Source organism: Castor canadensis, chromosome 14 (assembly GCF_047511655.1).
Source record: "Castor canadensis chromosome 14, mCasCan1.hap1v2, whole genome shotgun sequence".
In the NCBI taxonomy this organism is placed as follows: domain Eukaryota; kingdom Metazoa; phylum Chordata; class Mammalia; order Rodentia; family Castoridae; genus Castor; species Castor canadensis.
In genome coordinates this window covers 98,376,159-98,400,938 of record NC_133399.1, presented here as the reverse complement: position 1 = coordinate 98,400,938, position 24,780 = coordinate 98,376,159, and the positions used below count along the sequence as shown (strand labels likewise).

The 24,780-nt window shown below is 36.8% G+C and overlaps 1 protein-coding gene and 1 non-coding gene across 11 annotated transcripts in view; one reads left to right on the top strand and one right to left on the bottom strand.

Moving 5' to 3' along the window:
* Psd3 (pleckstrin and Sec7 domain containing 3) overlaps window positions 1–24,780 on the top strand; it is a 498,369-nt gene that overhangs the window by 271,868 nt on the left and 201,721 nt on the right. For 7 of the 10 annotated variants that reach the window (XM_074055086.1, XM_074055089.1, XM_074055088.1 and 4 more), the window contains one exon: window positions 2,617–2,707. In XM_074055086.1, the coding sequence (XP_073911187.1) occupies window positions 2,617–2,707 (91 nt within the window). Of the gene's footprint in view, window positions 1–2,616; window positions 2,708–4,804; window positions 4,847–24,780 lie in introns of those variants that run through there. The other 3 variants (XM_074055085.1, XM_074055084.1, XM_074055090.1) reach the window with 2 other exon arrangements.
* On the bottom strand, window positions 6,332–6,469 carry LOC141417115 (small nucleolar RNA SNORA51). Its single transcript, XR_012441733.1, has one exon. It is a non-coding gene; the product is annotated as a small nucleolar RNA SNORA51 (small nucleolar RNA).

Genomic DNA, 24,780 nt, shown 5'->3' with positions numbered 1-24,780 from the left:
TTTGTTAACTAAGTTCACATAATATTTTAGGTCCTTTGTTGTCATTTCAGTATTGTCTACAGCATCTTCAACAGGAGCAGATTTCTTCCTAACCTACTTTCTTTGCTCATCCCTAAGAAGCAACTCCTTTGATTAATGTTTTATTGAAGGAGTGTAGAAATTTAGCCACATTTTAGGCTCCACTTCTAAATCTAGTTCTTTTGCTCTTTCTACCACTTCACTGTTATTTCCTCCACCGAAGTCATGAACCCCTCAGCCCTCTATGGAGACTGGAATTGATTTCTTCCACACTGCCACCAATGTTGAGATTTTGACCTTCTTCCACGAATCCCAAATATTCTTAATGGTGTTTGGAATGGCGAATGCTTTGCAGGATTGCAACTTATTTTGCCCAGAATCAGTTTTTTATTTCATTGTTTTTTCCTTGTAGTCATATTTTTAATCTGCTTTTACATAGAAGTTCATTCTTATGCCTTATGCTTTCATATTTGGAAATCTTTTTTGATCATTATTCAATTCCTGTTTGCAGTAAAAAGTAGGTAAATTGAAACGAGATTGCTCATAAGATTTCACATGTTAAAAACATTTTCTTCTAGAATGACTGTTTGATAATTATTAGTAACAATTTATTAGTAACCACAGTATTTGAATTTCTCAGATCATATACCAGAAATGTTTTTGGTGATTAACTGATTAGTAAATTAGGTTCATTTTTAATTTTGTTAAAAGCAGAGAATTGGAAAAAGACTTTGTGATTATTCATTTATCTTCTCAAGTCCTTGGAACATTTCCAAAGTACAGCTTGCCAAGTCCTGTCAAAATGACTTGGTTATACTACCTTGTTTGACCTGGTACACTTGAAAAGGATTGGGGAAATTGTTTTTATCTTTCTTCATATACTGTTGCAAAACTCTATTTTTTATTAAATTTCATTCCTGTGCTTTAAATAAAAATTCATCAAAACACTGGACGTGCAGATTTAATTCATTGCAAACATCTACCAAATAAGTTGATTGGCAAACCTTGTTTTCAGTGTCAAACCAGTCATCCAGTCTTTCGTATAAAATCAGTGTCTTCCTTGATGATGGAAGAGACAAGATTTTGAACAAAAAACATTAGCACTTTCAGTAGAAATATCTAGATAGCCTGGGTGGGATGAGTTGCTTCATTTTGTATAGTAGGAGAAAGGCAGCTGTGAAAGGGAAGGTGTGAAAGAATTACTCTACAGACATAGGGTTGTGTTCTTGGGCAGCTCTGTGTTTTCGAAGTTAACAGTTCTGCATATATATTGCCTTAACACTATTAGTGACTATGCACCTTTTTTAAAGGCTTTGTCTCCAGGAGTCTGCTGCTTGAATATTCATTTTGAGTACTACTGTTTACTCTTAAGTCATTTATGAATGAACAAAATAGCCTTGAGAAGCATGCATTTATTTGTGAGAATGTTGAATACAGATATATGCACATGTTAGAACACTATTAATTTACTTGGATCACCTATAACTAGAGATGCTATGCCTGGACCACTCGTCTGTGTTTTGTGTACTTCCCTTGCACGTGATAGATTTCTCTCCCTGTCCAGATCAAACCTCAGAGTCCTTCATGGCTGGCAAGCTTCTGCTAGTTGATCAGAGCTGCCATAGGTGGTGATTCTCTGTGGTAACAATGTTATCTGCTTAATCACCATGTTTATATGTCATTTCTCTTTTTGTAGTTTAGATTTTCTAATTGTAATTTGTGTTGTGATTTCTTCTGGTTAAACTTTATTATCCTTAAATCAGCTTGGAAAGGTACCCAGAGACAATTCTCTGTGGGTCTTTTTTTTTTTTTTTTTTTTTGTGCATTTTATAGGCAGAGTTGTTGGTTACTTTGGTTGTTCTCTACCTGTTCAAGATTACTTCTATAGGTAGTGGCTTTGAAAGATACAGTGGTCAGGTCTGCCTGTTGCCTGAGAAGCTAGATCTGGTGCCTCTCTACAGATTGACGGGGTAGACATACTTACACCCCATTATCAAACATACTGGTTCCTGAAGCAAACCACTGCATGTGCGGGTGGCATTTGACCCCATTCAATTTGCTGTGAGAATTGGGGCTCAGAGAACTTGTTCCAAATAATGTCAATCTGTGTACTTCTATTATTATGAGTATAAATCCCTGTGTCTCACCCAGGAGTCATTTCCTCTGCCAGCATCCATGACAAGCTGATTTACTAGCTTGTAGGTAAATCTCAGATCCTTTACAGTTCTTGACAATATGTAAGAAATACAAATAAATGAATAGCTATAAATAGAGTTCAGCTCAGAAATGTTCTTTTATCCATTTTTTATTAAAATTATGTTATATATTACTTACATTAATTTGCCATCCATTTTCCAGATTTTTTTTCTAGGCTAAAATAAAACTTTGATGTAATTTTGTGATTTATACTTAATTGTAGTTTTAAAAATCATAATAATAAGCCATATATCTTCTGTATTAAAATTATATTACATGTGTATATACACATATGTGTATGTGTATACATGTTTTCAAAAACCAAACCAATTACCACTTAATCACATACTTAAGAATTAATTCCATGAATGTCATTATGATGTGTTGTTTTCCTTTATCCCAGAATATTGGAAAGAAGATGACTTGCCAAGAGTTCATTACGAATCTCCAGGGGGTAAATGAGGGTGCGGACTTCTCCAAGGATCTGCTGAAAGTAAGCATTGGACTGTTGGTTTTTAAAGGAGGCGCATGTTTATATTTATTGCTTATTCCTTATTTCAAAACAGGCTTAGGATCACTTAAGTATTTTGCTTTTGGCTTTATTGCTGATGTCTCCATTGGGCATTTTTTTGATGTTTCAGACTACAAAGTATCCTTTAATCAATAATTCCTAAAGATTTACCTTGTAATCAATAATACTGAGATAAGAAGGTGATTTGGAAGAGTTGAGTATTTATATAGTGGGCAATTTTTGTTTGATTTATTTGTAAGCAGACTGTCAGAACTTGAGAAAGGTCACAAAAGCATATTCACTCTGGAAACAAAAAAGCATTTGCATGGTATAATGGAAGTAGTTCTGACAGTGTTCAGTCTGTAGTCACAGAGCCACTCAAGTTGCCTCTGGAAATAAATTAAATTAAATTCTGAGTAATTGTAGAATGCCTGAATTATTTGCATTTGGCCTTATTATTGGTAACAATCAGCATGTTTTTCATCAGGTTGTTTTCAAGGAGACAACAAAATCAACTTTGAAATTCATGCATTCTGCAGCATAATAAATGACATATGCATTTGATCAATACAAAACAGTGACTGATCATAAATATGCATATGTGAGAAGTTGTAGGGTAAAATGTGTGTCTCAAATGTGATTTTTATGAAATTTTATTCAATTCTAGCTTTCTCTTTAAAACTTGCTACACATACAAGTTTCTTTTGGAATCAGTTCTTTTGAATAAAATTGCTAAGAATGTTAACACATTTGACTCATGCTGTAATATGAAAGTGTACTTGTTAAAAGATAAGTCTTTCATTATGTTTTGTATAACTTTTATTTATTTTTGTGGAGTGTGGTTTGAACCCAGGGCCTTAAGCATGTTAAGTGAAGCTTCTGCTGAGCTGCACCACCAGCTCTATGTCACAATTAGTTATAGAGCATAGAATTCTGCCAGATTTAGAAAGACATACATGGAAAATGAAAGGAGACGTTAAATATGGTATTGTCAGATTCTAAGTCTTAGGGACTTTCATTGCAGCTAATAAAAAATTTTACATTATGAAAAAAGCAGGAATAAAAGAAGCTTCAGTTTACTGTGTAGAAAAGATACTTTTGGGTTATTTCTGTCTAGAGTAACATTGCCATTTCTGAAGCTACAGCTTCATATGGGAAGGGGAAGTAAAAGGTGCAGTGTTGTGACATTGTAAATATGTTACGTTCACTCCACTGAAGCTACATAGTGTTAACAAGTGTTTTTTCAATCTGGTGGTAATAGCAAGGAAAATAATGGAGTCTTGCCAAGAGAGGATTTGTGAGGCTTTTATCAACTTACGTGCGGAATGAAAATTGACAAGAAAATTTTTGTAAAAGCTTTTAGATTTTAGTGCTAGGCTTATGAAAAACTACATGGCTTCAGGTCAATTATTGGGCAGGTTTAGAGCATGTTTGATGGAGCTGTCTGTAACCAAGTGTAGTTAATGTATAGTCCAGTGGCTCCAGTTCACTTGGGTAAACATATGTTCTTTGATTTATCCTACCAAAAGTTTGCTCATGGTTAGTTGTAGCTATGCAATTCAGATTTGTTTATAAACCTTAGGGGGAAAATATGTATTATACTGTTCGTTCTTTACTGGTGGAAGATGACAGTCCAATGACAATGATGAAAATGATAGTGGCATTTAGCATGGAAATTGTCAAGTGAAATATTGATTCCCTTTCAGAGCAAACCTCTGTCATTAACCACCTGAGATGAGAGTGTTCTATTTCAGTAGGAATGGTGCTTACTGTAAATTTCAACAAAAACGGTTTTTAAACCATTTTTGTTTTATTTCATTATTTTATGTGCTATTCCTTTCCCATTTTTCGCCACCCTTGCCCCCCTTTTCCTTCTGTATTTCTCTTAATTTCTGTCTTCTCCATTAATTTTTGCACTGTTTTATGCACCTCTGTGTGTGTGTGTGTGTGTGTGTTTAGCCCAGGCTGGCCTCAAACTCACTGTCCTCTTGAGTGCTGGGACTACAGGCATGTAACAAGCTTAAGTTTTTTTTGTTTGTTTGTTTGTTTGTCATCTCTTTTCTTCTTCCCTTCCAATAGCTATCTCTGGATTCCTTGCTGAGATAAATTATTAGGTAAAGTATCTATTTGAATACTAGATTGAATTTTTAAAAAGTGCCTAAAGTTACATTGATTGAACTGAGGCTTTTATTGTTATATATTAACCTTCTAATCTTTAGACTTTTTTGAATCAAAAGTTACATTTGGATTTGTTTCTGTTGAGATTTTTTTTGGACCAGAAGTAAAATTTATACTCATCTTGTTCTGTGATTGCATAGTCAGGTACATTTATTGAAGGTCCACTGTTTGCTGACCAAATTGCATGGGACTTACAAAAGAAGCTGGAACCAAATGTTTACTGTTCTCAGTAAACATTTTATATATATATATATACACACACACACACATACACACACACATATATATATTACAGTAATTTTAATTCAAAGTGAAATAAGTTGGATACAAAAAGACAATCAATGATAGAGTATCATTTAGGTTCTTCAAAGCCAGAAGGCTTTTTAAAAATTTGAGATGGACTTTTGATGTATAGATAGGAAACTTAATTTTTATTTAGGTTATTACTCTGTTTGCTCTTCTACCCCCGCCTCCACACATAAACATTCTCATACCTACCCCTACTCTACATGACCAAATTAAGACTAATTCACTCAGCAAATAGGCATGTTTCATGGCTCTGCAGGGCTCTCCTGTCTCAGTAACTGGATGCGGGAAGCCTTCAGGCATCATTGGAGACAAGGAGGAAAAGGAGGAAAAAGGGAAGGTTCTGTTTTGTGTTCTGGTAGACTTAGGAAGACATTCCAGAGATTCTATTATAAACATTAAGATAATTAAGGACATTGCTAAAGAGGGATGAGCATATAAAATGGACCACTCTGGATTGGAGGCCAAACCTCTTGACAAGACAATATAGAATGAAGAATGAGATGGTGGGCCTGAGGGCTAGGATTCTGTCTTGATTCTCTCTCTCAATAACTGAGGGACTATGGACAAGTTCATTTAGATATTGTTTATTCAATTTCCTTTTCTGTAAAATGGGAGATTATATTAGAACTCACCTCACCTACTTGTTTTAATAATTAAATTGATACATATATATATATATATATATACATATATATATATACATATACAATTGATACATATATATATATATATATATACACACACATATATATCCAAATGTTCTATCTATCTATCATCTGGAATTCTAGTATGTAGTAAATACTATGTATTAGCTATTCTTTTTATATTTAATAGCACTTTATTCATGACCAACTCAAAGTGAGCTGGAATAGTACCCCATTCCTTCTTGCAGGTATCGTACAATTCTCAGGGGAAATGAAATTAGTACTAGATGAGCTGTACTCACTGTCCCTTTTTCAGCCTACTGCTTTCTACGGATACATATTCTCTGCTCTTTGAAAAAAAAAACATATTGTCCTGTGTTTTCCTTTTTTTCTGACCTGTAAACTGTCTTTTTTCTTATTCTCTCTTACACATCTGATGGATTATGTTTGATTTGTTCTTTTTTTCCCTACCACCCCTTGTCTTCCCGTTCACAATACAGACCAGGCACAGGGCCTGTGTTGAAGTGTATATGGGGTAGGTTTACTTTACTTCCTCCTTATCTATGCAGTCAGTCAGTGTAAGAACATAGCCTGTGGTAAGCACCAGGAGGCCTGATTTGTTCTTTAGAGACTTCTTTGATTTTATAAGAATGAAGGTTAGGTAACTAATTGGTCCTGGAATCTGAAGAAACTTTGAGCAAAGTAGTTCCTATCCGCTTGATAATCCAGGGATATTGAGGGAGCTATGAATTATTTGAAGTGACTAAAGATCCCTGGGAAAAAGAAGCTAGTTATCTACCAGCTTTCTTGTGTTTTCTAAAAATGGAGAAGACTAGGTCTGAAGGATCAGGACAAGGAATTGTTGGTTTTGTCTCAAGGCAAGTTTTGCAGGCTCTTGACTGGAAGGACTGGGGGGACCTTTTCCATCCAGTCTCATTGGGGCAGATACCACATAGCTAGTGAAGTGTTGGCTTGTCCATTATGTGGGTGGTTCTGAAGCTCTTTACCCTGTAATCTTTGAAAATTTACAATAGTCTAGAGATGGAATCACCACAGATATCCTTAAATGACTGAATGGATGAAGAAAGTTTGGTATATGTACACAGTGGAATACTACACAATCTTTATAAAAAGAAGATCCTGTCATTTGTAACAATATGGACGAACCTGGAGGACATTATACTAAGTGGTACAGGTCAGGCACAGAAAGACAAACACTGCAGGATCTTCACTTGTATGTGGAACCTAAAAAAAAAATTGAACTCACAGAATTATAGAGTAGAATGGACATTTCCAGTTGCTGGGGGGGGATATTGTTGGTAACAGAGTACAAAGTTCAGTTAGATGGCATAAATAAAATTTAGAGATCTGTTGTACAGCAAGGGTGAGTATAGTTAATATTATATACTTGAAATTATAATAAATGAGAATAATGGAGGGGATGAATTCAACCATGAATTGTAAACTAGTACAACCACTCTGGTAAAAAATTTGGAGGCTACTTAAAAATCTAAACATGGATTTACCGTATGATCCAGCAATACCACTCTTGTGGATATACCCAAAAGAATGTGACACAGGTTACTCCAGAGGCACCTGCACAACCATCTTTACTGCAGCACTATTCACAATAGCCAAGTTATGGAAACAGCCAAGATGCCCCACTACTGACGAATGGATTAAGAAAATGTGGTATCTATACACAATAGAATTTTATGCAGCCATGAAGGAGAATGAAATGTTATCATTCACAGGTAAATGGATGGAATTGGAGAACATCATTCTGAGTGAGGTTAGCCTAGCCCAAAAGACCAAAAATCATATGTTCTCCCTCATATGCAGACATTAGATCAAGGGCAAACACAACAAGGTGATTGGACTTTGGTCACATGATAAAGCGAGAGCACACAAGGAAGGTATGAGGATAGGTAAGACACCCAAAAAGCCAGATAGCATTTTTTGCCCTCAATGCAGAGAAACTAAAGCAGATACTTTAACGCAACCGAGGCCAATAGGAGAAAGGGACCGGGAACTAGAGAAAAGGTTAGTTCCAGAAGAATTAACTTAGAAGTTAACACACATGTACAGGAAAGCAATGCAAGTCAACTCTCTGTATAGCTATCCTTATCTCAACTAGCAAAAACCCTTGGTCATTCCTATTATTGCTTATACTCTCTCTTGAACAAAATCAGCAATGAGGGCAGAATAGTTTCTGCCTGGTAGCGAGGGGTAAGGGGGGTTAATTAGGGAGAGGGCGGAGGGAAAGGGGGAGAAATGATCCAAACATTGTATGCACATATGAATATAATAAAAATTATAAAAAAAATGTTTTCATGAAGGAAGGGGAAGAGATAATAGAAAATAAGAGAAAAGGAAGTACTGGAAAGTGTCATAAGAATGTATAGGGTAGACAGTTATTATTGTACTAGTTGTACAATAATTTCATGTCGAGGAGACATCCAGTCTTAAAGTTTTTTTTTATTGTTTTATTATTCATATGTGCATACAAGGCTTGGGTCATTTCTCCCCCCTGTCCCCACCCCTCCCTTACCACCCACACTGCCCCCTCCCTCTCTCCCCCACCCCCTCAATACCGAGCAGAAACTATTTTGCCCTTATCTCTAATTTTGTTGAAGAGAGTATAGGCAATAATAGGAAGGAACAAGTGTTTTTGCTGGTTGAGATAAGGATAGCTATACAGGGAGTTGACTCACATTGATTTCCTGTATGTGTGTGTTCCTTCTAGGTTAATTCTTTTTGATCTAACCTTTTCTCTAGTTCCTGGTCCCCTTTTCCTATTGGCCTCAGTTGCTTTTAAGGTATCTGATTTAGTTTCTCTGTGTTGAGGGCAACAAATGCTAGCTAACTTTTTAGGTGTCTTACCTATCCTCACCCCTCCCTTGTGTGCTCTCGCTTTTATCATGTGCTCAAAGTCCAATCCCCTTGTTGTGTTTGCCCTTGATCTAATGTCCGCATATGAGGGAGAACATACGATTTTTGGTCTTTTGGGCCAGGCTAACCTCACTCAGAATGATGTTCTCCAATTCCATCCATTTACCAGCGAATGATAACATTTCGTTCTTCTTCATGGCTGCATAAAATTCCATTGTGTATAGATACCACATTTTCTTAATCCATTCGTCAGTGGTGGGGCATCTTGGCTGTTTCCATAACTTGGCTATTGTGAATAGTGCCGCAATAAACATGGGTGTGCAGGTGCCTCTGGAGTAACCTGTGTCACAGTCTTTTGGGTATATCCGCAAGAGTGGTATTGCTGGATCAAATGGTAGATCAATGTTTAGTGTTTTAAGTAGCCTCCAAATTTTTTTCCAGAGTGGTTGTACTAGTTTACATCTCCACCAACAGTGTAAGAAGGTTCCTTTTTTCCCACATCCTTGCCAACACCTGTTGTTCGTGGTGTTGCTAATGATGGCTATTCTAACGGTTGAGGTGAAATCTTAGTGTGGTTTTAATTTGCATTTCCTTTATTGCTAGAGATGGTGAGCATTTTTTCATGTGTTTTCTGGCCATTTGAATTTCTTCTTTTGAGAAAGTTCTGTTTAGTTCACTTGCCCATTTCTTTATTGGTTCATTAGTTTTGGGAGAATTTAGTTTTTTAAGTTCCCTATATATTCTGGTTATCAGTCCTCAGTCTGATGTGTAGCTGGCAAATATTTTCTCCCACTCTATGGGTGTTCTCTTCAGTTTAGAGAAGACTTCTTTTGATGAACAGAAGCTTTTTAGTTTTATGAAGTCCCATTTATCTATGCCAGCTCTTAGTTGCTGTGCTGCGCTGGGGTTTCGCTGAGAAAGTTCTTGCCTATACCTACTAACTCCAGAGTATTTCCTACTCTTTCCTGTATCAACTTTAGAGTTTGTGGTCTGATATTAAGATCCTTGATCCGTTTTGAGTTAATATTGGTATAGGGTGATATACGTGGATCTAGTTTCAGTTTTTTGCAGACTGCTAACCAGTTTTCCCAGCAGTTTTTGTTGAAAAGGCTGCTGTTTCTCTGTCATATATTTTTAGCTCCTTTCTCAAAGACAAGTTGGTTATAGTTGTGTGGCTTCATATCTGAGTCCTCTATTCTGTTCCACTGGTCTTCATGTCTGTTTTTGTGCCAGTACCATGCTGTTTTTATCATTATTGCCTTGTAATATAGTTTGAAGTCAGGTATTGTGATACCGCCAGCATTGTTTTTTTGACTGAGTATTGCCTTGGCTATTCGTGGCCTCTTGTGTTTCCATATAAATTTAACAGTATATTTTTCAATCTCTTTAATGAATGTCATTGGAATTTTGATGGGAATTGCATTAAACATGTATATTACTTTGGGAATATCGACATTTTTACTATGTTGATTCTACCAATCCATGAGCATGGGAGATCTCTCCACTTTCTATAGTCCTCCTCAATCTCTTTCTTCAGAACTTTATAGTTTTCCTTGTAGAGGTCGTTCACATCTTTTGTTAGGTTTACACCTAGGTATTTGATTTTTTTTTGAGGCTATTGTAAATGGAATTGTATTCATACATTCTTTTTCAGTTTGCTCATTATTAGTGTATAGAAATGCTAATGATTTTTCTATGTTGATTTTATATCCTGCTACCTTGCTGTAGCTATTGATGATGTCTAGGAGCTTCTGAGTAGAGTTTTTTGGGTCTTTAAGGTATAGGATCATGTCTTCTGCAAATAGGGATATTTTGACAGTTTCTTTACCTATTTGTATTCCTTTTATTCCTTCTTCTTGCCTAATTGCTCTGGCTAGGAATTCCAGAACTATGTTGAATAGGAGTGGAGATAGTGGGCATCCTTGTCTGGTTCCTGATTTTAGAAGGAATGGTTTCAGTTTTTCTCCATTAAGGATAATGCTGGCTGTAGGTTTGTCATATGTAGCTTTTATAATGTTGAGGTACTTTCCTTTTATTCCTAGTTTTCTTAGAGCTTTTATCATGAAATGATGTTGGATCTTATCAAAGGCTTTTTCTGCATCTATTGAGACGATCAAGCGGTTTTTGTCTTTGCTTCTGTTCATGTGGTTTATTATGTTTATTGATTTTCGTATGTTGAACCACCCCTGCATCCCTGGGATGAAGCCTACTTGGTCGTGGTGAATAATCTTTTTGATGTGTTGTTGAATTTGGTTTGCCATTATTTTGTTGAGGATTTCTGCGTCAATGTTCATTAAAGAGATTGGCCTATAGTTCTCTTTTTTGGAGGTGTCTTTGCCTGGTTTTGGGATAAGTGTAATACTGGCTTCATAAAATGTGTTTGGCAGTTTTCCTTCCCTTTTTATTTCATGGAACAGTTTAAGGAGGATTGGTATTAGTTCTTTTTAAAGGTGTGATAGAACTCAGCAGAGAATCCATCAGGTTCTGGACTTTTCTTTTTGGGGAGACTCTTGATTGCTGCTTCAATTTCATTTTATGTTATAGATCTATTCAGGTGATTAATTTCCTCTTGGTTCAGTTTTGGATGATCATATGTATCTAGAAATCTGTCCATTTCTTTAAGATTTTCAAATTTATTTGAATATAGGTTGTCACAGTAGTCACTGATGATTTCCTGGACTTCCGTGGTGTTTGTTGTTATCTCTCCTTTTGCATTCCTGATTCTACTAATTTGGGTTTTTTCTCCCCTCATTTTAGTCAGGTTTCTCAGGGGTCTATCGATCTTGTTTATTTTTTCAAAGAACCAACACTATGTTTCATTAATTCTTTGTATGGTTTTTTTTTGGTTTCTATTTCATTGATTTCAGCTCTTATTTATATTATTTTTCTCCTTCTATTTGTTTTGGGATTTGCTTGTTCTTGTTTTTCTAGGAGTTTGAGATGTAACATTAGGTCATTGATTTGGGATCTTTCAATCTTTTTAACATATGCACTCATGGCTATAAACTTTCCTCTCAAGGCTGCCTTAGCTGTGTCCCATAGGTTCCTGTAGGTTGTGTTTTCATTTTCATTGACTTCCTGGAACTTTTTAATTTCCTCTTTTATTTCATCGATGATCCATTGTTCATTAAGTAATGAGTTACTTGGTTTCCAGCTTTTTGCATGCTTTTTGTCTTTACTTTTGTTGTTGAGTTCTACTTTTACTGCATTATGATCAGATAGTATGCACGGTATAATTTCTATTTTCTTATATTTGCTGAGACTTGCTTTGCGCCTTAGGATATGATCTATTTTGGAGAAGGTTCCTGGGCTGCTGAGAAGAATGTATATTGTGTAGAAGTTGGATGAAATGTTCTGTAGACATCAGCTGGGTCCATTTGAGCTATTGTATATTATAGATCCAGGATTTCTTTATTGATTTTTTGTTGGCTGACCTATCTATTGATGATAATGGGGTGTTAAGGTCTCCCACAACCACTGTGTTGGCATTAATATATGCTTTTAGGTCTTTCAGGGTATGTTTAATGAAATTGGGTGTGTTGACATTGGGTACGAACAGGTTGATGATTATTATTTCCTTTTGGTCTGTTTCCCCTTTCATTAGTATGAAATATCCTTCTTTATCTTGTTTGATCAATGTAGTTTTGAAGTCTACTTTGTCAGAGATAAGTATTGCTACTCCTGCCTGTTTTCGGGGGCCATTGGCTTGGTAAATCTTCTTCCAGCCTTTCATCCTAAGCCTATGCTTATTTCTGTCGGTGAGATGGGTCTCCTGTAAGCAACAAAATGTTGGAGCTTCCCTTTTAATACATTTTGTCAAGTGGTGCCTTTTGATGGGTGAATTAAGTCCATTAACATTGTTAGTACTGATAGGTATGTGGTGATTCCTGTCATTTAGTTGTCTTATTTGTTTGAAGGTTTGATTGTGTGTACCTAAGTTGAGGTTACTCTCTACTGTCTTGCTTTTTCTTTTCCTGTGATTTGGTGCTGCCTGTCTTTTCATGTTTAAGTTGGGTTTCACTTTCTGTGTGCAGAATCCCTTGCAGAATCTTTTGTAATGGTGGCTTTGTGGTCACATATTGTTTTACTTTCTGCTTATCATGGAAGACTTTTATTGCTCCATCTATTTTGAATGATAGTTTTGCTGGGTAGAGTATCCTGGGGTTGAAGTTATTTTCATTCAGTGCCCGGAAGATCTTACACCATGCTCTTCTTGCTTTTAATGTTTCTGTTGAGAAGTCTGCTGTGATCTTGGTTGGTTTACCTTTGTATGTTACTTATTTTTTCTCTCTTATAGCCTTCAATATTCTTTCCCTAGTTTCTGAACTTGTTGTTTTAATGATGATGTGTTGTGGGGTAGTTCTATTTTGATCTGGTCTGTTTGGTGTCCTGGAAGCCTCTTGCATCTGTATGGGAATCTCTTTGTCTAGATTTGGGAAATTTTCTGTTATTATTTTGTTGAATATATTACGCATTCCCTTCGCTTGCCCCTCTTCTCCTTCTTCGATGCCCATGATTCTCAAATTTGGTCTTTTGATGGAGTCGGTTTGTTCTTGCATTTTCTTTTCACAGGTCTTGAGTTGTTTAATTAATAGTTCTTCGGTTTTTCCTTTAATTAACATTTCTTGTTCATGTTCTGAGATTCTGTCTTCTGTTTGTTGTATTTGCTGGATTGGCCTTCTGTTTTGTTTTGCAGTTCTTTTTACTCAGAGTTCTCCTGTGCATGAGCCTCTGCTACAAGCTTTCCCCTTTACAAGCACACTGGGGAAGGTGACACTACACCTGCATTTCAGGCCTGCGCGTTTATTTACAGTTCACGTGGGAAGTGGGTCTTCTCCTCTCCTGTGCAGTTTTCCTCCCACCACCACTTTTACAGGCTTTCCTGCTCCTGATTACTGGGCTGGTGCTGCTGCTCCTGCCAGCCGCCATGTTTCTTTACAGCTCCCATGGGAAGTGGGTCTTCCCTCCTCTCCTGTGGAGTTTTCCTCCCTCTGCCACTCTCACAAGCTTTCCTGTTCCTGGCTGCTGGGCTTGGGCCCCCACTCCCGCCAGAGCCTCTCTGGCCCACCCCGCTTGTTTATTTAAAGTCCCGGGAAGGATTCCCTTCCCCCAGTCTTTGGTGCTCAGTGTGCCCCACCCTCTTTCCCACGTGTCTTTATTGTTCTTATTGCTTATCAGTCAGTTTCTCCTTTTTTTCCCGGGTGGAGGTCAGTCTGTCCAGGGGGCTATGCTGCTCTGGCCCAGGCTTGTCTGTGGGGGAACCGCGGTACCGCGAAGCTCACCTGGTCCGCGTCTTCCCAAGCCGTATGGGTGCCGGCCACTGGCGGCCCGGGGGCCTCCTCGGTTCTCCGTTTAACGTGAAGTGGAGATTCTCTGCGCCGGCTGGAGGTGTGGAGGGGTCAAAGTTATGCCTTTTCTCGGTGATTATGCCTGCAAAGTGTGTCTCCAGCGTCTCTCCAAGATTTCACTATAGGAGGCTCGCTTTCTGCTTCCTCCCTCTAGCCGCCATCTTGGAATGGTCCCCAGTCTTAATGTTTTGACAATGAAACATGAATCCATAATCATTTTCTATCCCAACTTTCCTATTCCCACCTACCACTAGGTGTTCAAATAGTGTTCTCCTCAGTATTCTTATCTTAGTCATAGTTAAATCTTCATCTTCTTTTTTTTCCTTGAGCAACAATTAATTCAGCAGGTATAAAGGGAAACAGAAAAAGAATTAACTAAAACAATCTCTTTAAAAATATTTTGTGGTTGAAAGCATGGCTCATGTGGTAGAACACTTGCCTAGCAAACTCAAAGCCCTCAGTTCAAACTTCAGTAATGCCAAAAAAAAGAGAGTATTTTGGTGTATACAAGTATGGTATTATCACATGAAACCCCTATGCATTATTAGTGTATACTAATTCAAAATATAAAAATTAATTAGAAACAAACCCCAAGGAAACAACAAAACATTTGGGGCTGGGGTTGTGTCTCAAATGCTAGATCACCTGCCTAGCAAGCTCAAAGCCATGAGTTCATACCCCAGTACTGCCCCCACACCAGTTATCATCTTCATCTTCTTCTGATGAAGAGCACAGAAACAACAAAACCAAAAAAAAACCAAAAAGCCTTTTCAGAATGTTTCTAGTATATATATATAAAACTAAAAAATAAAATTGAACACAATTGGCAGAGTATTTTAAAACATGCCTCCTAATTGTGAATAAATAACTACAGGTAGCTATAATAGCTTCCATTATAAGGCAGTGTCACTGGAAATCATTACACAGCTAGGTAAATGTGTCTCATTGGGCCAGTCAGTATGGCATCCTTTCAGTACATTACTATGATTAGATCTTTGACTTAAGAATATTCTTTATAAATTTGTTTTTTAGGCAAAAGGACATGTTTCTTTCTCCTTTAGTGTTTATTAACTTTTGAATTTAGTCTTTTAAGGGAAGACTGAAAGTTATTTTTACTTTCTGTTTTGTAGTAAGTAACAAAGATTGTGTGTGTGTGTGTGTGTGTGTGTGTGTGTGTATGTGTGTGTGTGTTTGTATGTGTATGTGTGCGCGCGGGCACATGGGTAAGAGGGGACAGAATGAGAATTTTGGGAAATGACAGTTAAAATGGAAGAATGGGAATCATAAATCAGTATGCTTGGCCTAGTGGAGCTCAAATGCTTCATTCCATTAATGGAATGATAAATAACACAGTGAATTAAATTATTATGTATTTAATTTATTAGAATCCCACTAAAAGTTCTTATTAAATGCATTTTTCCCCCTTGCTTTTTCAAAGGACAGAGGCTAGGCAAGATGCTTTTAAAAGAAGTATCCAGGCTGGTAGAGTATCTCCCTAGCAAGTGTGAGGCCCTGAGTTCAAACCCCAGTCATCCCCCTGACCCCAAAGAAAAGAAATTGCATTAAAAAAGTATCAAAAAGTATATAGCCTATCTGCATCCATTTCTTAACATGAGTTAACTAGAATTGGCTTGAAACAGATATTTTGTTTGAAATGTAATTTTCTCATTTGGTAATTTGTGGAAAATTATAGAGAAATTAGCTAGAAAGGTAGCATTTAAATAGTCTCAAAATGTCAACAAAGAAAAACACATTTTAAATGAAAATTAATTCATTTTTTTGGAAAAGAAAGAAACCTAAATAGGAAATATAAAATTATTTTGTGCAGGTTCATAATTAAGACTAGCCATTAAATCAGGTATGTCTGATAAGGCTAACCAACAAAAACCAAAATCAGCCACTACAAATGTAGACGTAAACAACTTTTTATAAGTTCAAACTCCCAGAATGACCTGTTTACACAGAGTGACAGGAAGAGCTGTAAGGATTCTTCTACAAAAGAGAGCAATGGCAGCTGGGCTTACTTCCCCAATTCCATCTGCCCCTCTAATTTGACCTTTTAGTCAGGGAGAAGATTGTAAATGTTAACACTGACAGTTGCCCTACCCCTTTATATTTTCTATCAAAAGGTTGACGTTAAGCAACATGAGGTCTTTTCTTTTTCCCTTCCCAGTTTCACTCTCTCCTCCTTTATCTGTGTTTCTTTATTATCAGTGAGCATAACTGGGGAAATCCAAAAGAGGTCAGAATGTTTGTGATGTTATAGTATTCTTTGTTAAATGTTAATATTGGGAGAATATTATGAAATGAATATGCAAAGGTACAAGGACTCTACTGTTTCTCCCAACTGCATGTAATTCTATGTTTCTTATTTTAAATAATTTTCTCAATAAAACTTTCAATGAAAAAATAATGAACAGGTCCACTTAAGAAAAACGGGGCAGTTTTTTTTTTTTTCTATTTGTCTGGAGGGTTAGATATCCATTAAAATGAACTTAGCAAAATTTTACTATTCCTGGTTATTCTTTCAAACAATCGAATATCATGATAGCATAGCTCAGATATAGATAGCAATAGTAAAAGAATGATGTATTAAGGACAGGACAATGGAAATTATTTTGAACCGAAAGTTGAAAAATGAGATGAACCTATTAGTACTCAGTGTAGTATAGAGGATTGTTTGGAGAGTAGAAGAGGAAAAGACCATATGGGGCAGTTGTCCAGAGGAGGAGTGGTGGCTTGGATGCGAGTGGTGACAGTATCAAGGGAAGTATGCTAAGTATTGACTTGTTTTGAACTTATTATTGGAACTTCTCTTGCTGGGTTATTTTCTCAGATTTCCCTCTGTTCCCTTTTTACTTGTTATCTAACCTGTACTTATAGAAGAGAAACAAAAGGTGGACACACTGAATTCACAGTTAGTGGAGTGTTACGCTCGGTATCCTGGAAGGCTTTGTGGCAGTGTTAGATGAGCTGTGTCAGATCTGGAGAGCAGGTCCAGCACTTGGACCTGAGCCAGGCAGCTTATCTCTTCAGTTTCCCATGGGTGACATGGGGTCATAATGCCTTCCTCTGAGATTAAGTAAGGTTATGGGGATTAAGTAAGATGAGGTGTGCTAAGTGCTGTATTGTGCCCATCTGGAATGCACTGGGTTTATGACAGGATTGCGGCAGTCACTGGACCCTGAGCTTCTGAGTATTGCTGATGGGGTCACTTGTGGTGGAGTCTTAGGGGAGATTGTTTCACTGCTTTGTACCTTGGTTTCTTCATTTGTAAAATAAGATATCTGCCCTGTAGCTGTAGTTTTTAGATTTTCACTTAGGCTGATGGGACCCCAGTATCCCCTGTCTTTTACTCCACCCACCTGGACCCACCTGCCCATTATGTTTTCCCGTTGTGCTCAGACTGCCTGGCATCTTTGGAGCAAATGGTGTTTGGCAGAAAGGAAGGTGGAAAGATTCTGTAGGTGGTATTTAAGGATCATTTCAATGTAAGTACTGGGAGTGTATTTTACATCATTTTTTCCTTCATAAACTCAAATCACATCTCTTAAGGTTTAACTTTCTCATTATTGTTAGACAAAGAAGCATGTACTAATAATCAAGCTAGCAAATGTTCTGATTTAAATCTAAGAAAAGTTCTTTTTTGTAGCAGCATTTTGAAAAAATTAGGCCCAAAGGGCTAAATGAGGAAGAAGCAGGCCTTAATCTGAAACAAGTGTAAACTTTTTGTAAACGAAAAGCTTGAAGTGATTTCTCAAAAATACTTGATGGGAGTTATATTCGGAGTATGTAGTTGAAAATAGGAACTTATGGGTGGTATTTAAGTATAGCTATAAAAAGAGCGTCAACTGTTGCCTGGAGTAGGTGAGCTCTCTCCAAGAGAAGGTCATAGAAACCTGGTAGCAACAGTATCTATGGAGGAAAGGGCTTGGATGCTTATACTAGTGTAAGGAAGAGAACCTCTGAAGAGAAAGCTGTGTTAACAAGCTTTTTAAGAGCAAAGCTTTAAAGGTTCTGGCTCAAAATATGGACTCTTGCTGCCTTTTTCCAGTACAGCAAAATCAAGCTGCATGATGTTATAAAAGGCACATGGCGTGTTTTTGCCTCTGCCCTCCCCATGAGGTCTGGGAGCATTCTGTCGCTTTTAGGCATGTGATTCTTGTGGGCACAGTCATGATGCTGCCTTTGGTGTGCCTCAGACCTTGAATGAAAAATTGTGACAATAATGAGGGTGATATTTTGAAGTAGTTGAAGATCCACAAATCATGTTCCTGCTTTAAGAAAAAAAAAAAATCTTCCAAAAAGAAGTCTGTTAGAATGGTTTGACAGAACAGATGCTGCTTAAAGAGTACAGACAGATTTTTAACCAGAAGAAAAAAGTTTGATTGGGGGTGGTGGTAATTGTTAAGGATACTGTAATGGAATATTAATCATTCCCAGGAAGATTTCTATTTTTAACTTGATCATAAAGAAGTGCTCCAGGATTTCATATTCTAGTGCTTCCATAGGACTTTGCATGCTTGTATGTCTGGAACATTTTCAGACTATCATAACACAGTCTGCTGAGATTGTTGCTGCTCTCACTGAAGCATGGACATGTATGATTGATACAAATTTAATTGGTCACATTGTGAATTTAAACTATCCTGGTTTTGCTTATGATATATCAGAAGGGACCCGAGGCGGGGTTCTTCAGGAATGATGTACTGTCAGTAGGTCTACAATCCAAAGGTGAATGAGCTGTCATAGCAAATACTGAGTCATAATGTGGTGTTTACCTATCCACTAAGGAATGGGAACAAATTTTAATTTAAAGGCATTTGTAACTGTTGAGTAAACATATTCTATAAAAGAAAATAATTTGGTTGGTTGTTGTAGTATTGCTTCATTATGTCAATGTCAATTGTTTGAAAGAGACTGAAAGAGTGAAAACAAGTGAAAAATTTAAATAAAAGTCACTATACATAGCTAGAATAAATTGATGTTACAGAGTCTGTGTAACTAACCCCTTAGATTTTATTCAGCCCCTCAATTGGAGTCTAATTTTAATAATAACAGCAATTTTATTTCAAATTTTTTACCCTAATCTTTCTTGGGTATCTCACAAGCTGATGGCCAGACACTGGTGGATACCAGTCGGTTTTTACTTAAAGTTTTATCTTGAAATTCTTTTGAAGAAACAGGTATTTCTTAGTTTGGCCATGAATTAGAAGGATGAAGTTGGAGGGAGTGCTGTGGGTCAGATATGTGTTGGTAGCAAGACACAATTTGACAAGAAAGTAAAGAGAAAGATGAAACCTTAAAGGGCACTAAATCTCCAAATGGAGCAGCTGGAGTTGTTTTGAGGAGGGGCAGGCAACTCTGAATGGTCATTAGCTTTTTAGACATGGCTGTATTAAAGCACAGCCCTGTGCTTGAATGAATATACTTAATGAGAAATGTTCCATTGTGTTTACTTGGTTTGATTAAAGAGACAAAGAGTATGAAATAGATTGGGAAAGATTGCCAACAAAACTTTGTTATAAAGACTTTGGCATTTAAAGAAATTAGCTTTGATCGAAACATCAACTAATACGGAATAATTCATTTCTCATTCTCGAACTTTATTCTCTATGTATGCTGGATTTCTATTGTTACTGCAGTTATCCCTCCACACCCATGGATTCAACCTACCATGGATTAAAAATATTTGGGAAAAAATGTATCTTTACTGAACATGTACTTTCAGTATTCCCTAAACAATACACTATTACAACCACATGCATAGTATTTACATTGTATTGGGTATTATAATTTATCTAGACACAATTTGAAGTATGCAGGATTATAGGCAAATGCCACACTATTTTATATATATATATATATATATATATATATATGGGACTTGAGCATCTGCAGACTTTGGTTTAGGGGGATACTGGAACCAACCTCCCACAGATACCAAGGATTGACTATATTCTAAAGTTTTTATTTGTTTTAGTTGTTTACTCTCCCCTCACACTTTCTATAGACTTTTTTTTGCTGAAATGCTTTCTCACCAAAAGCCACATTAATTCACACCTTACAAGAAAGTATTTTAGAATGGTGCAGTTCATGAGCCTTTCCCTTCGCAGTATATCATCTGGTCAAATAGGGACACATATTCCTATCATGCTCCCCCTTATCTCCTAGACTAATTTGAAGAATTCCAATATCTTTACACTTATTCCCAGAAAACGAACCATGTTATTCATTTGGACCCCATTGCCATTTGAAGAAAACCACAAAGGAAAGTCAATTCAGTGTGTGCTCTGGGGCAAGTCGTTTTGCCATGAGGTTACTTAATTCTAGAGTTCGTTCTTCCTTCAGAATGCATGATAGGTAATTGGTTCATCTTCTTTCCCTCATTTCCTTTCTTTCATTTCCAGGAACACAAATCAAAGGTAAATCTGTATACCCAAAATACTATCTTAAGGGGTGATTTTCATTCAAGTGAGTCATAGGTTATAGACTTAGGGCAAAAAGAAATCCTTGAAAAGACTTACGGATTTTTAGACTGTATTAACTTTTTGGTGGTACTGGGGTTTGAACTCAAGGCCTTGCAGTTCCTAGGCAGGTGTTCTACCACTTGAGGAACACCTTCAGCCTGAGACTATATTAATTTTAATTAGAGTTGGTATTTCCTATCATTTGTGTGATATCTACTCATTGCCCCATTTAAGGACAGAGACTGCTTCTTATTTGTCATTTTATCCTTTGCATCTACTGTAATTCCTAGGACAAATCAGATATCGAAAAAATACTTGTTCAGGAAACAATTTCAGTTTTATAGAAAACATAGCAGCTGTACTTTTGACCACAGATTGACTTTGGGAAAATGTGAACAATGTTCTGTTGTATGCAGAACTGTGTGTGAGTGTATACATGATTTCATCATTTCTTGAAAGAGTGACAGAGACACAGACACAGAATATCCATACCTTTATTCAGATTTTCAGAGTTGTCTTTGTTAATATGGCTCTTAAATATTAAGAGCCATAGACTGGGACTGTCCCAGAGTCCTAGTGCATTATTTACACATGTGCATTATTGTTTTGATTTTTTTGAAGAAACACAAAACTTAGGAAAAACAGATTTTTCTTTCTTCAGTAAGTTCTATGCTGGGTTCAGGGGCTCAGCTCTTAGTAAGACAGACAACAGATCACATCCTTTTGTGGCCCTCTGGTAGAGAACATGTATTGAATGACTTCACAAATTAGGAAAAATGATTTACTCAAAGTGTTTCACTAAATGCATTTAGATAGAAAGGCATGCTTAATAAATTTGTCATATATGGCAAAAGTCAGATGTAGTTTAACAGGATTCATGACTTCTTGGTTTGATAAAAGTCATGCTAAATATATTAGGTAAGGCAAAGATGATGAGTAAGATATAAAGGAATTTTAGTTTGTCACAGTAGTTTTCAATTGTGAATACACATTGAAATCATTTGGGACGGGAAGAGACATTGGGGGTCTTGATGTATTCTTGCTTAAATACAAAAGTATTAAGTGGTACACTTTGGCGAAAGATGACACTTTCTTATAAAAGTAATAATCTTACCCTGTGATCAGAGAGCGTATGTTACAAGAATAATTGTAGCAGCTGTGCTTATAGTTGCTCCAAATTGTTAACAACTCAAATGTTCGTCAGCAGGTGAATGATAAACAAGGTGTGGTTCAACCACACAGTAGAATACCATTTGACAGTGATACAGATCATGAATGAAAGCAGCTTCACACCACAACTTTACATATGATGTTGTCTTAAGAAGTTCTTGGGTGACAAAACTAATGTATGGTGTAAAGGAAAAAGTCAAAATAGTGGTTTACTCTGGGGATGTGAGGATGGTAATTTCCTAGGAATGGGCGTGCAGGAACTGTCTGGGAGTTATGCTAATACTAATAAATTTTAGGGAAATGTCACTCGGGGACTAATGAACAAAAACTTGATGTCTTCCCCCTGCCTACCTTCCTCTCCCACCAATTTCAGATCTTTGGGAATGGGGCCTGTGTATATTTTTAAAAAGCCCAAGTGATCCTTGTACACACTAAGATTTCCACCATTGAGTAAGATAAAATACGAAGGGGAGTATATGAGTTTTCTATTGCTATTCTAACAAATTATCACAAACTCAGTGGCTTAAAACAACATGGATTTATTATCTCATCATTTAGTAGGTTAGATTTGGGTTGGCTGGGCTATTTTTTCTGCTCCAGATTTGTAATACTAAAATCAAAGTGTAGTTAGAGCTAGATTTCTTTCTGGAGGCTCTGATGTAATCTACTTCCAGGTTCATTCAGGTTATTTGCAAAATTCATTTGCCTGTGGTTATAGGACTGAGGTCCCCATTTTCTTTCTGGATTTTGGCCAGATGTCCTCAGCTTCTAGAATTGCCAGTTTTCCTTGCTTGTGATCATCTTCATTTTGAAAGCTAACAATGACAAGTTTTTCCCTAGTCTTCAGAATTATGTGATGACCCTGGTGTCTCTTGCTTCATCTTTCCTCTGGTTTCCACTTCTGTTTTATCCAGCATTTACTAAGTGGTTGTTCTCCTTCTTGTAATTCTTTGAAGAGCTTGTATGATTACATTGTGTATATCTGGAGAATTCACAGTAACCTTCCTGTATTAAGACCAGCTGATAAGCAACCTTAAATTCTATCTGCCTAGGCCCTTGCCAGCAGCAACTAGATGAATGGTGAAATAATCGGTGGACAGGAATCTTAGTGGCAGTTATCTGTAGATCTTCATACAATAAATAATTGCATCTAAAATGCTGAGAGCTTTCAGAATAAAAAGAAATGATTTGCATCTGGGTAGCATCTGGAAGACCACCTTCAAGATGGTCACATTTAGTTGTTTGAAAGCTAGTTCTAGATGCTATATAGGCATAGAGGCAGAATAGGATGGACTCCATGTGGGGTTAATAGTTTAGGTGCCAGTGTTGAGAGAGGGTGACAATGTGTGATGCACTCAGAACAGCCCTTACCCGTGAATATACTCCATGTGTGAATTATTACTTACATTGAGCTATTTAGGTCACTCTAACATAAAGTCAGATGTTTTTTAGGTCAAAGTAAAAAAGCAGGAAGAATGTCATATTTATGCTCATTTAGTGCACAGAAGTACGATTTTTTAAAAAAGGATTACAGCAGTTTTGTGCTCGGATTTTTTTTTTTTTTTTTTTGGGTATCCCTTTCCCTGCAGCTGTTAGAACTGACTAGAATTACATGTGAAAGTCTGAAGAGCTATTTTCATATTCTAAACTTCTTAAAATTCCAAATAGACTGATAGAAGTCAAGGAGGGTGGCATTACATAAAAATATACCACTCTCACTTTATATTGCCCCAGCCCTCTAGCCATGGTCAGTGGTTCATATCCTGCTATGGGCAGACAATGGCATCAGTTCACTCAATGCTTGTATGGGTGATGGTGTGGCCATGTGGCCTCTCTGGTGTCTTGTCTAAAAGTGGAAGGCATATCATACTGATTGTAGAAATTCCACATAAAGACAAATCCCTTTTGATCAGCATTATTCTTTGCCACATATCTTACTTTTTTCCCCAATGTATAAGTTTTTAAAAAGGGATTGTACATACCGTTTCACTTTGATAGGCACACATCTATAAAAGAGTCATATGATGCTTCATACCCACCTTTAAAAATATAAAACAAGCTGCCAACAGTTGTTTTTGTTCACCCTTCTAAAGGGTTTATACAGAAGATCTAAAACATTGAAACCAGCACTGCACAGCTAGCTGCTATTTTTTAAAAGCTGGATATGAAAACTAAAATTAATAAGGTAAGATATGGTGCAGAAACTCCAGAGGTCTTTTGCTGGGGATCAACAATTTTGCTTTTCTTTGGTGACTTAACGTTTTGCTCTTAAAACTTCTTGAGCTCACTATAGTCTTTTCAAGGCTTGCCCCCTGTCTCTCATCAGTATTTGTTTTCCTTTCTGATCGTCCCAACTTCCACCCACACCTGAAGTGTAGGTCATGATGATCAGAGGCCCGTGAAGGAAATCCAGTCTTCTAGTGTGGCTCTTTTTTTTTTTTTTTTAAATGAGAAATAGCTTTCTTGGAGTTGGCTTCTGCCTTGTGGGTAAGAGTTAGTGATAAGTAGCTAAGTAATCCTACAGTAGTTAATTCACCCTTCAGCTCTTGCAAAGGAAGCACTGCTCTTCACTGTGTGACAGTCTCCTCTTTGTCACCACCCTACCTCCATTCAGCTGGCATTTGACTTAAGCTTTGTGTTTTCAGATTTAAAGACACTGGGACACTTTCTGATTCCATCTTTTTCTAGTCATTTTCCACCTTACAATGCCACATATATTTTCTTCAAACAACTGCTGTTACTTTCCATTTTCTCTTCTGATTTCCACAGTTTCTGATTTTGAATATATTTTCCAATTCACTGTGTCAGTTGCTTATGTTTCTGGTTTCTTTTTTGTAGGAAAAAATTGATTTTAAAAAATGAAGCTAAATCACTAAAGGCTCTGTTAGGTATTTTCTCCATGTTCTTGTGTCTTCATATTTTTCTTATTCGTGATAATTTACATCTTATATTATAAGTCTCTTTCTTGTATTAACTTCTAGTAAGTAGTGTCAGTATTCCATTTGACTCCCACATACCTTTATGAAAAGACCAAACTCCAACCA